This window comes from Rhinatrema bivittatum, chromosome 6 (assembly GCF_901001135.1).
Source record: "Rhinatrema bivittatum chromosome 6, aRhiBiv1.1, whole genome shotgun sequence".
NCBI lineage: Eukaryota > Metazoa > Chordata > Amphibia > Gymnophiona > Rhinatrematidae > Rhinatrema > Rhinatrema bivittatum.
The window spans coordinates 32,255,542-32,268,531 of NC_042620.1; the positions used below are offsets into that span (position 1 = coordinate 32,255,542).

The 12,990-nt window shown below is 45.8% G+C and overlaps 1 protein-coding gene across 1 annotated transcript in view; it reads left to right on the forward strand.

The window, feature by feature from the left end:
* The window catches only part of PDIA5 (protein disulfide isomerase family A member 5), a 316,663-nt gene that overhangs the window by 109,182 nt on the left and 194,491 nt on the right, over positions 1-12,990 (forward strand). The window contains exons 6-8 of the mRNA XM_029605221.1: positions 5,762-5,854; positions 8,151-8,211; positions 9,603-9,670. Coding sequence (XP_029461081.1) covers positions 5,762-5,854; positions 8,151-8,211; positions 9,603-9,670 — 222 coding nt within the window. The remainder of the gene's footprint in view (positions 1-5,761; positions 5,855-8,150; positions 8,212-9,602; positions 9,671-12,990) is intronic.

Sequence of the window (12,990 nt, forward strand, 5' to 3'; positions counted from 1 at the left end):
AGTACCTTCAAAAAGAAAAGTTCAAGATGGTAACCCTAGGCTCGCTTCTCCCTCTGCTGCAAAGGGGAGATTGGCTGTGCTCTCTCGACCTCAAAGACGCTTATACCCACATTGCGATAACACAATCTCATCGCAAGTACCTACGTTTTCTGGTGGGCCGGAACCATTACCAATATCGAGTACTTCCTTTCGGCCTGGCATCTGCACCGCGGGTCTTTACCAAATGCCTCGTTGTGGTAGCAGCATTCCTCAGGAAGGAAGGTGTCCACGTCTACCCCTACCTGGACGATTGGCTAATCAGGGCCTCCACCCAACAGATTGCTCACTCCTCCCTAAAATTGACAATTCAAACACTCCTTTCCTTAGGGTTTCTTGTCAATTACGAGAAATCTTGCTTAGTCCCATCTCAAACCTTATCCTTCATTGGGGCAGACTTGGACACCTTACAGGCAAAAGCTTACCTTCCTCATCAAAGGGTTCAAACCCTAATATCCTTAGCTCGCCAGCTCCAGTCTCAAACCACAGCCACGGCTCGCCAGTTCCTCGTCCTCTTAGGACACATGGCATCCTCGGTTCAAGTCACTCCCATGACTCGACTAGCCATGAGAGTAACACAATGGACTCTGCGACACCAATGGATTCAAGCTTTTCAGCCTCTGTCCTCCATAGTCACAGTTACACAAGCGCTATGCCTGTCCTTAACCTGGTGGACAAATCGTGTCAACCTCCTTCAGGGCTTACCCTTTCTCCTACCAGATCCGCAGGTCATCCTAACCACCGACGCATCCCACATCGGTTGGGGAGCCCATGTAGATATTTTCCAAACTCAAGGAGTCTGGTCTCGAGAGGAAGCCAAACACCAGATAAATTTCTTGGAACTGAGAGCAATCCGCTACGCACTCAGAACTTTCCAAGCTCACCTATCGAATCAAGTCATCTTGATCCAAACGGACAACCAGGTGGCCATGTGGTACATAAACAAGCAGGGAGGCACAGGCTCCTTCCTTCTGTGTCAGGAAGCTGCGCAGATTTGGGCGGAAGCCCTCTCCCATTCTATGTACCTCAGGGCCACCTACCTGCCGGGAGTGGACAATGTATTGGCAGACCAACTAAGCCGTGTCTTCCAACCACACGAGTGGTCACTCAATCCCTTAGTAGCGACCTCTCTATTTCACAAATGGGGTTATCCCCACATAGACCTCTTTGCGTCCCCTCAGAACCACAAAGTGGACAATTACTGCTCCCTCATTCGGAGCCAACACTCTCGGCCCAGGGATGCCTTCTCCCTCAAGTGGGCAACCGGTCTGCTTTATGCATTCCCTCCACTTCCTCTTCTGTCGAGGACTCTCGTGAAGCTACGCCAGGACGGAGGAACCATGATCCTGATAGCACCTTACTGGCCACGCCAAGTATGGTTCCCCATACTCCAGGATCTCTCCATCCGCAGGCACATTCCCTAGGGAAACGACCCGCATCTCCTCACTCAAAACGACGGATGCCTCCTCCATCCCAACCTCCAAGCCTTGTCCCTGACTGCATGGATGTTGAAAGGTTAGTCCTTCAGCCTTTTAACCTTTCCGATTCAGTTTCTCGTGTCCTGATAGCTTCACGAAAGCCCTCCACCAGAAGGTCCTGTTCATACAAATGGAAAAGGTATACATCATGGTGTGCTTCTCACTCCCTTGATCCCCTTTCCTGTCCAATCTCTGACTTCTTGGACTATTTATGGCATCTATCGGAATCAGGTCTTAAAACCTCTTCCATAAGGATGCATGTCAGTGCGGTAGCCGCCTTCCATAAAGGTATCGAGGGTGTCCCTATTTCAGTACACAACCCCTGGTAACACGCTTTCTTAAGGGCTTGCTCCATCTGAAGCCACCTTTACGTCCTCCGGCCCCATCTTGGGACCTTAATCTGGTTCTTGGTCGTCTAATGAAACCACCTTTCGAACCTCTGTACTCCTGTGACTTGAAATATCTCACTTGGAAAGTGTTATTTCTTTTGGCTGTTACTTTAGCTCGCAGGGTTAGTGAATTACAGGCCCTAGTTACCTATCCGCCTTACACTAAGCTCCTGCAGGATCGAGCGGTACTCCGCACTCACCCTAAATTTTTACCTAAGGTAGTTTCGGAGTTTCATATCAATCAATCCATCATACTACCTATCTTTTTTCCCAGGCCCCACTCCAACTCCGGAGAACAGACTCTGCATACCCTAGACTGTAAACGGGCTCTAGCTTTTTACCTTGACCGTACAGTTTCTCACAGGAAGAGCACTCAATTATTCGTCTCTTTCCATCCTAACAAATTAGGACAACCTGTGGGTAAGCAGGCTCTTTCCTCCTGGTTGGCGGACTGCATCTCTTTTTGCTATCAGCAAGCTGGCATTCCTTTTCAAGACCGTGTTAAAGCACACTCTGTGAGGGCCATGGCGACTTCAGTGGCACACCTTCATTCGGTGCCGCTTCCTGACATCTGCAAAGCTGCAACCTGGAGTTCTCTCCATACCTTTGCAGCCCACTATTGTTTGGACAAAGCTGGAAGACAGGACTCCATCTTCGGCCAATCTGTCTTGCGTAACCTTTTTCCAACCTGATGTACCAACACCCTTCCACCTGCCCGGTAGGGTGCGGATGCCCTTTCCAAAATTCTACCTCAGTTGTTGTGCCTGTTGCACGCCGTTGGGTGAATTTAGTGCAAGTCAGGACATCCTCAGCTCGGTACTCACCCATTTGTGAGGACAACCATCCTGCTTGTCCTGTGAGAAAGCAAATGTTGCTTACCTGATATAACAGGTGTTCTCACAGGACAGCAGGATGTTAGTCCTCACGGAACCCGCCCGCCACCCCGCGGTGTTGCGTTCGTTTTATTTTTTCCTTTTTAGGCACTGCCTGTAGCTTTGAAAATCAGACTGAAGGGAGACCCCTGCTGGCTGCAGGGTCAGTGCCGTGCTGGGCATGCCCAGTAGGGGCCAGTCAAAGTTCTTTTAAACTTTGACAGAAGTTTTCCGTGGTGGGCTCCACCTTCGATGTCACCCATTTGTGAGGACTAACATCCTGCTGTCCTGTGAGAACACCTGTTACATCAGGTAAGCAACATTTGCTTTCTGGATCCGAAGAGCTTCTCCGTTTTGTCTAACCAAGCCCAATGACCCCCAGGCAGAAGATACAGACCTAATGTGGATCCGTAATGGACATGGTTCGCGGGCACTAGGGGCATTGGCGAAAACCCGGCGCCATGAAAAACAAGACCCTGCGAGAACAGTCTGACAGGCGGTCACCAATAAACTGTACTGTCGGGAATCAACCGCAAAGAAGGATAAGACATTTACCACACCGCACTATGAAACGCCAACTGGGAGAAAGGGGACCCAGCGCAGAAAACTATGGAGATCACTTTAGAAGAGCAGAGCTCGCAACCGTGAAGCAAACACTAAAGGGGTACCCCTGCATGGATGCATAGATAGTGGCTTGATGGGCTCAGTGTGCCTATCAAAGTTCTAGAAACTTTGACAAAGGTTTTCCATACCGGGCTCCATCTGATGATGTCACCCATGTGTGAGGACTAACATCCTGCTGTCCTAAGAGAACATCTATTACAGATGTCTGCTTTATAGTAGACATTTAAGGATGCAAGCTTTTGGGACAACTCAGATTGCTGGAGGAAAGGATACTTGTGATAGCCCTGAAAACTTGCTGTGTGGTTTTGGTTTTTTTTTAAACATACACGGTGTCAGCTGCTTTGGGTTTTTCTTTAATTGTTCACATTGGTTCTTGTTACAAACAAATCTTGTCCTACGGTTCTCGCTGTGATGTGTGGAACTGCCCCTCTCCCAAGGAGGATGATTCAGTACATTGGCAGGGAATCTACATGAGTTCAATGCAAGTTGGAGGTCAGCACAGCAGAACAATCCATGGGAGGGTGACCAAATCATTTTGTAGCTGTGATAGACTGTCTTTCCACTTAGGGTTGCTTGTTGCATTTTATTTATTTTTTTTATCAAGGTTTGGACAAATACCATCATGGGCAGATACACTGAGCAGTTCAACTGTACCTGCCTCACTTCTTACTCCTTCTCTTCCCCACTCCCTCTCTCCCCTCCCCCCACAACCCATGCACTGCCGTGGAATTGATGATTGGAAAGGTCTGATGGGTCTTTTCTAAATTAATAAAGACGTCCAGTATTATCACCACATGACTTCAGATTTGTTTTTCAAGCAGCCGAGGAATATCTGAGCCTATCTGGTGTTCAGTGCTTTGCCACTTTGATAGTTGGAGCTTTTTTTTAGGTAATAACCTAGTTAAAAAAAAAAAACCCCAGAACTTGGAGCTTTATTGCATGTTTGTAAAGTTCACTATAATTGAATTGGAGCTTTTTAATTTTTTGCATGGTCCAAAGGTTGATTGGGTCAGCCGTGCTTTGTAATCCCACTTCCTGAGCTGGAACCCTTTTTCTACATGCCTCGTTGTAATTCAGTTTTTAAAACCTTCGGGAACTGAGAAGAGACACATTTTGCTGATGCTCAGCTTATTCTGAAATACTGCCCTCCCCCCTCCCTCCCCTTAAATATGTTTTCCTCCAGTTTTGGAGATGGATCAGAACATTGCCTTGAGGGGGGGGGGGGGGGGTAAACGGACTGTGCAGGTAAAACAGCAGTGCGGTATGATCAGCTGGGAAGTCATTTCTGTTCCTAGACTTCCCCACTAGGATAATTTTAACACTGTGCAAATTTCAAACAGGACAACTTCGGGGAGGGAAAAAAAATTTTCATCCCACTTTCCTTCCTTCCCAGTGGAATGCTGGGTGTTTTTTTGTTTTACTAGAAAGCAAGAAAACCATATCCCCGGCAAAGGTGGTGTGTATGAGGGAGCGCACTATTCTAATGCTATGCGACCTTGGGTGCAGGAAAGTTTTAGCCTACTCCCACTTCAAAATATGCCTTTAGGTACTGCATGGCGGTAGAACTTTAATAGTAAGCCCAGGTAAAGAAGCAAAACTCAATCCCGGTTAACATACTATCAACCATTAATAAGGGCTAAAGAAATTTTTTTGGCGCGAGTGTATTTTTAGAGTAAGCGTGTGCGCGATTATGGAGTGAACGTCTAGGATTTACAGCAGCTTAGAAACCAGCTTGGCCCCGTTGCTCGAGTTATGGAGATCGTTGTTCCTTATTTACAGTTCACCGAGGGAGCATTGCCAAAAAAAATCCCTGGAGGAAAGGTGGTCTGGTTTCGCCGTTTTAAAAGACACCCGGAATGTGCTGCTAATGTGCCGGGCTTTTGCGCGCGGAAGGGGGAGGGGGGCAGGAAACAAAAAAAAAAGAGCGAGCGGCAGTGTGGCAGAAATAAAGTTGGCTGGATACTTTCTCCCTTCCAAACAAGGTGCATGACTTGACTGCAGGGGGGTGGGGGCATCCTGCAGCCGGGAGCAGGGTATAGGTGCACAGTCCCCGAGCTGCATAAAGAGGGATGCACCCCCTCCTGTACCCCACCCCCTCCCCCCATCCCTACAAGCAAATCTATATATGTATTTATTTATTTAGGTGTTCAATGTCTGGCTGGGTATATTCAGCTGTGCATAACATTTTATTATTGCACCCTCCTCCTCCGGATTAAAAAAAAACCAAAACAAAAAACATTTTGCAGGACAGCGGCCTCAATGAGAAAATAGCATGTAGGACAGTAAAAGGGTCTCTTTCTCCCTCACTCCTGTTAAGGTTTCCTACTGCCGGTTAACAATTTATTTTCTCTGCTCTCCCTAGTCCGTACTGGCCTTTCTGAGGGACCCAGAAGGTGCTCCCCTGTGGGAAGAGGACCCAGAAGCCAAAGACATCGTTCACATCGATAGCGAAAAGGTATCGCCACCCTAACTCTTCACATTTCTTTATTTAATTCCAATTTTTTTTTCCTGTTTGCTTGAGGGTTTTTTTTTTTTGTCTCCTGTACAAAGAGAGAGAGGCGGTCGATGAGGTCGCGCAGTAAATCAATATTCCCCCCCCCCCCCCCCCCCCCCCGGCCATGTTTTGCTTTCCCAGTCAGCTGTGTTTGACGTCTGTCAGCTGATTTGCAGTTGTGCTGACTATTTTGCAGCTCACAAGATTTTATTTGACAGATCACGTGGTTGGGAAGGGAGCACTTTCAGGTTTGATCTGATCATTTTAGAAACAGTGGTCACATCCGAATACGGGGGGGGGCCTCATGTTCCCGACAGACTCGCAGGTTGACCGCCAGAGAATAATAGCTTGTTCACATTTTAGACACCGGCTGAATGTGACTCTTTTCCAGAAGCTGACATCGAAAGCCATCTCTCCTTTGCTGTCTGGAAAGTGGCTAAAATGGTACTTAAAGGGTTTGTTTGTTTTTGTTTTTATTGTGGCTGAGAAACGTGCATGCCTTCTACCCTAGGCTCCAGTGCTAAGAACGATTTGCACGGTGCATAGTAGGAGAAGAGCGCCTGCTGCTGTCACCGTAGCGCAGGCTGCGGACGCATGAGAATAAAGAACAATATTGCGAAGCTGCTGAAGGTGGGACGGGTACTGCACTGTCTCTCCCAGGACGCACGTCAGCTGCTGCTACGAACAGCCCAGACCTCAGCTGAACTCTCCGCTTGTGCTGGGGAATTTAGCCCAAGGAGAGACAAAAGGGGCTCAGTGGCCCTGCACGTAGCCACACAGATTTATTAAATGCTTCCAGTTTGACCAGGGCATTGCAATGTATGGAAGATGCACAAGCTCCAGTTCATTAGAACTGATTGTTTTGGGTTTTTTCCCCCCCCATAAAAGTTTACTTTCACAAAATTGCTTCTTCAAGAAATAATAAGCTGGGCCATCACACGAGAAGTTGAACACAAGGGGCCGGATTTTAAAAGCCCTGCACCTATTTTGCATAGGCTGCTGGCGCACGCAAGTCCCGGGGCTTCGTAAAAGGGACGGGGAGGGGGTGTGTCCGGGGTCAGGGGGCGGTTCGGGGCGGGACCGGGGGCGTGGTGCCAGCCCGGGGGCGTGGTCGAGGCCTCCGGACCAGCCCCCAGGTCGGGTGATGGCGCGCGCAGATTTACACCTGCTTTCGGCAGGCGTAAATCTGCCAACAAAGGTAGGGGGGGTTTAGATAGGGCTGGGGGGGTGGGGAAGGGAGGGGAAGGTGCGGGGGGGGTGGAAAGAAAGTTCCCTCTGAGGCCGCTCCGATTTCGGAGCGGCCTTGGAGGGAACAGGCAGCGCGCACTGGGCTCAGCGCGCACAAGTTGCACAAATGTGCACCCCCTTGTGTGCGCCGACCCCGGATTTTATAAGATACGCGTGCTCGCGTAAATTTATAAAATCTACCCGAAGTTGTTTTAGAGGACAATTTGTAAAAATGTTTTTAACATAGATAAACAGGTTTACCCACATAAAAAAAAAAAAAGTTTTTGAAAACTGGGCCCCCACATTGCGGGGGAGGAGTGGAAGGAAGGGGGCATGGTTGGGTCAGGGAAGGAAAACCACGCGCGCGGTGGGTTTATTTTGAAATTGCTGTGTATACTTTTTGGAGCGTGCTTTGCTCCGACTGTAAATGCAGGTGCCAGATTATGTGGGTACTTTGTCCCTGCGGTGTGCACGCCAGACAGATTTTTCAAAAGGGGGGAAAGCTATGCAGAGTGTCTGAAAATTGTCCTCTTATTATTTTAAGGTTTTTTTTGCTCGATTCTAAACATCACCAAACATTGGATGTAGTATTTGGTTATTACTGTGGTTTTTTTTTTTCTTTTTTTATATGTTGCTATTTGCTTTTAAGATCATCAATTATAAAAAAACAAATTAAAATAAAAAGTGCGTTACTAAAAATTCAAGTGCTGTCATGTATGCTGTGCTCTGAAGAGTTTTAGAAGCCGTAAGTGTCCTGGAGAAGGGAAATCGGTTATTTTTAAAATTTGTTGTGACTCGAATACAGGGTATCACAGTCTTCGATGATTTGGTGTCTTCACTGAAAATGTGTGCAAATCCTTGTTCTTTCATATATATTTTTTTCCCCCTAAACTGGAATAGATTTGTTTTATTTTTGCTGTTATCCGTGCCCTGGTTTTATACTAGCGAACAGATTTATTTTGGGACAGTGGGTTTGGATGCCTGCTCGCAATGCTCATTTTTTGTTGGAATGATTTTGCTTTTATCCTAGGAGCTCCGAAGACTTCTGAAGAGAGAGGAGAGGCCCTTGCTGGTGATGTTCTATGCACCTTGTAAGTGAAATGACCATATGCTGACAAACGTAGCTGGATATGTCTGACTTATTTGGCTAAGTAGCGTTTGAATGTTGGGCTCCCCATCCTGATGAAACGCTTGAGAGTGGCAAATGTTTTGGAATTTTTATTGTAACCCTTTCCAGGGGGCCGGGAGGAATAAAACGCTTAAAACGTACTAAGGATACACTTTGCAGATCAAAGGAAACAAATCCCCCTTTATGAAGGCCAGGATTTTTCCCGAAATTGTACATTCTCACTTGGGCAATGCAGAGGCCTCAATGTAATTACCCAGGTTTGAGAAACTGTTATATAGGCACAGGATGGAGACTGAGGCAGAATGTGGCAGTGTGTGAATTTCCCTATATTTATATAGGCACAGGATGGAGACTGTGGCAGTGTGTGAATTTTCCTATATTTATATAGGCACAGGATGGAGACTGTGGCAGTGTGTGAATTTTCCTATATTTTCTGAGTGATAGCCCCTCTCCTCCAATCAACTTCCTAGTGGCTGGAAAAACAAGCTCCTATCCTCCTATTGATAATTCAGTCCCCAGTTGTAGTCTATGAAAGGTCAGAGAGCATTTTCTGACCCTTTTGTACCAACCCAGACCTCTGTTGCAACCACGAGCTGAGTGAAGGCAGATTTAAAAAAAAAAAAAAAAAAAAAAAAGGCAATTGCAATGCAAATGTTTATGAAAATTGGGAAATGGTTAACTGAAGATTGATGCTACTGCTCATCAGTTCCAGACTTGTGCTGATTCACCCATTTCTTTTTGATGTGTATTTATTTGTGTGTGGGTTCAGTATATGGGCATGCAGTCAAGTTGATCCCTGCCTTGGCTCTCGTGCTCTGGAATTTGTTTATGCAACATTGTGTGTTAAGTTAAAGCCCAATGTTAGGAGCTGAATGTGACAGTCCTGTTTTAAAGGAGCGGTCGAGGATAGCAAAACCTCTGCAGTGGTGGCATTGTCTGCTCATGCGGCAGTTGACATGACTTGTGCATTAAGCATCCCTTGGTATCGTACAAAAGCACAGCAGTACTTTTAAACTTATTAAATAAAAAAAACTGCAAAACATTTATTTTGCATCTGGTGGAAAGAGGGACGGATATTGCATCTCTAGCTGTCTTGTTAACCGCACTCATCACTGTTGTAGAGGGCTCTTTTTTATAATACAGGCACCACCTCACTTTTCCCTTTACTGTGCTCAAGGCAGGTTGGGGTCAGCGACATCATCCACCTTCTGCTCCAGCTGCAATAGGGACAAGGAAGCAGTTTGCCACGGTTTTACATAAGGTTTCAGGTTGATGACCTGGTAGATACTGACAGTGCATTTAAGGTTTGCTTGCTCATACGCTATTTTTTTTTTTTTCTTCCCCCTTGACCAGGGTGTGGGGTGTGCAAAAGAATGATGCCAGCTTATCAGCAAGCGGCCACAGACCTGAAGGGTGTACATGTAAGTGAGATCTGCTCTTGCAAATTTGTTGACTTAAACCAGAGCTCCTCTCCAGCAATATGAGCTAATGGAAGCTACTGTATTTCTGCCTGTTTTATCAGAATGGGTGGTGTCTGTGCTCCTTTTCCCTCTCCCCCAGCTATACATGGTTAAAACCATTATAGTTAGAAGAAGGGTAACTGCCTCTGTTCAAAGGAAAAAATTCCAGACAAGTCCAGTGTAAAGAATTATGTTGCGTGCTTTTAAGGCTGTTTATCTTTTTTTTCTTTTTTTTTTAACATCAATCTGTTTTTATTGGCAACATAAAAGAACAAAACAATATAAAACTCAAAGAAAACAATGTCACAGAAGAAGGCAGTCGTAAAACAGCAGACAGTCTTCAAGATTCCACATTAACATAGTGTAATGAAGGAACCCCTGTCTTCTTATAAGAAAGTATACAATTATTGCAACCCTCTCATATTCACAATGAGCGGTCATCATATTCCACCCAACATTAATGGACAACAGTGTTCTTTCCAATACAATAACATCCACTGAAGGACAATCGAAAGGAGAAAATCAAATAATTTGCATTCCCAGATAGACAAGAGACTCTGTTTAGAGCCAATGACTTCCAGATAAGGATGGGAAAAGAAGGATCCTCTCGAAAAACCCATAAAAGACATATCCGCTATCATGTCAGCAACCAAAACCTCCTGCAAGTTCTGACAGAAAAATAATATATATGGGAGAACGTACCCCTTTCCAGCTGTCAAGACCAACAATGGTCAGAGCCCGATCCCAGGATCTTTCCCACCTTCACCGGTGTCCAAACAGCCCGGTGGGCAATAAAATACATAAGAGATGTACAATGAGAGACCCAGAAGAGTGCCCCCTCGCGCTCTTCCAGCTCTCTGCCGAGCTCCCGTTCCCAAAGTCTCTCAGTGCCCACACGCCACGTGGCAGTGTTAGATTGCATTAATTTATAAAGGCCTGTCTCCTGCTTTGGGAATGCCCAAACCATCTCACATATTTGACCCAATTTCAAGTCCTTAGACAGCTCCTTTATTTGTATCCCACTGGATAGAAGACAGTGTTTTAAGTCTAAGCCAGTTGTAAAATTGATGGAATGGCAAATTAAACTCCAACTGAACATCTTGAAAAGATTTCCAGTCACCACCCACCAGTAATTGACCAAGATACCAAACCCCACCTTTTTGCCAATGGACCCAGTTTCAGACAGTTGTTTTAACTTTAAAGAGTAGGTTATATCAAATGGGCATTCTCTCAGAAATGGATCAAGAAAGAGACCGTTTCCATTCCCAATTTTTGAAAAGCGTCCAGCATCCTCTGAGGTGGACACATACTTGGCAATAAGGAAATAGGAAAGGGGATGTGCAAAGTCCCATTCAAAAGATATCCATACAGGGCAGGGATCGTTCACTCCATCCCGCATCTATGTGCTTCCCTGTTGGCAACAGAAAGACAGTGTGATATAAATCAGTCAGGAAAATTCACTCCATCCAAATCTCTCGGTAATTTCAGCTTGGAAATGCAATTCTAGGAGGTCTGTTTTTCCAGAGAAATTTATTTAAGATACTCTTCATTTGTTTATAGATAGCCTGACCTACCGACAAGGGGAGCATACTAAAGATATAGCTCAACTTAGGAACAATAACCGTTTTAATGGCATCCAAATGTCCCTTCAAGAATCAATGGCAATACCCCTCAATTTACAATACCAAAAAACTGCTTCTCAAACATATGAGGGAAACTGTAAAATACAGTAATAGATTATCAATTAATTTTTAAATCCTGGGAATCTGTATCAGAATATTCAGTGCTTCAATCTCCTGGGCTCTTGCCCACAAAGGCTACAACTCCTCTCATTTATTTGCACTTTTATAACGTCATTTACTTCTTCCCGTTCATTTTTTTTATCTTTATACCATAAGTGAATTTTACTCTAAAGATTACCCTTTTAAAATACCTTTCAGTGTCTGTCCTAGTGATCTAAAACAAATTATCTCATTTCTACTAATTCTTAACTTGAAACAACTTATCTCATTTATTGTTTATTACTGCTGCTGTCGCCGTCTCTGTTGCTGTTACTTCTTCTTGCCTGCCAGACATTGACAATGTTTCGGTTGGTCTGACATCCTTGACAAACGTATAAGTACCTGACTTCCGGCAAAGGTGAATGAAAGCGTTTGGGTGCCATCTTTTTACCTGTGTGAGTTGCTGGGATCAGCTAAAAAGTAAGTCTCGAGTGAGTGTCATGTTCAAAAAGTTTTTCTTTGAAATTAATGAGGAAAGGTGATTAAAGTGCTTTTTATTGTAGGAACAACGTTAAGTCCCCTGAAGCAGGCGTGAGTTTCACGCTGAAACATTGTCAATGTCGGGCAGGCAAGAATAAGTAACAGCAACCAGGTGGCCATGTGGTACATCAACAAGCAGGGAGGCACAGGCTACTTCCTTCTCTGTCAGGAAACTGCGCAGATTTGGGCAGAAGCCCTCTCCCGTTCCATGTACCTCAGGGCCACCTATTTGCCGGGGGTAGAAAATGTCTTGGCAGACCGGCTGAGCCATGTCTTCCAACCACACGAGTGGTCACTCAATCCCTTGGTAGCGACCTCTCTATCCCCACATAGACCTCTTTGCGTCCCCTCAGAACCACAAAGTGGTTAATTACTGCTCCCTCATTCGGACTCAGCACTCTCGGCCCAGGGATGCATTCTCCCTCACGTGGACAACCGGTCTGCTTTATGCATTCCCTCCACTTCCTCTTCTGTCGAAGACTCTTGTGAAGCTACGTCAGGACAAGGGAACCATGATCCTGATAGCACCGCACTGGCCACGCCAAGTGTGGTTTCCCATACTCCAGGATCTCTCCATCCGCAGACACATTCCCCTGGGAAAGGACCCGCATCTGATCACTCAAAATGACGGATGCCTCCTCCATCCCAATCTCCAAGCCTTGTCCCTGACGGCATGGATGTTGAAAGGTTAGTCCTTCAACCACTTAACCTTTCGGATTCAGTTTCTCGTGTCCTCATCGCTTCACGAAAACCTTCCACAAGAAAATCTTACTCCTATAAATGGAAAAGGTACACAACATGGTGCACTTCTCAGTCCCTTGATCCCCTTTCCTGTCCAATTCCTACATTTCTGGACTATCTTTGGCATTTGTCAGAATCAGGTCTAAAGACCTCTTCCATTAGAATGCATGTCAGTGCGGTAGCCGCCTTCCATAAAGGTATTGGGGGTGTCCCTATTTCAGTACACAACCCCTTGTAACATGCTTTCTTAAAGGCTTGCTCCATTTGAATCCACCTTTA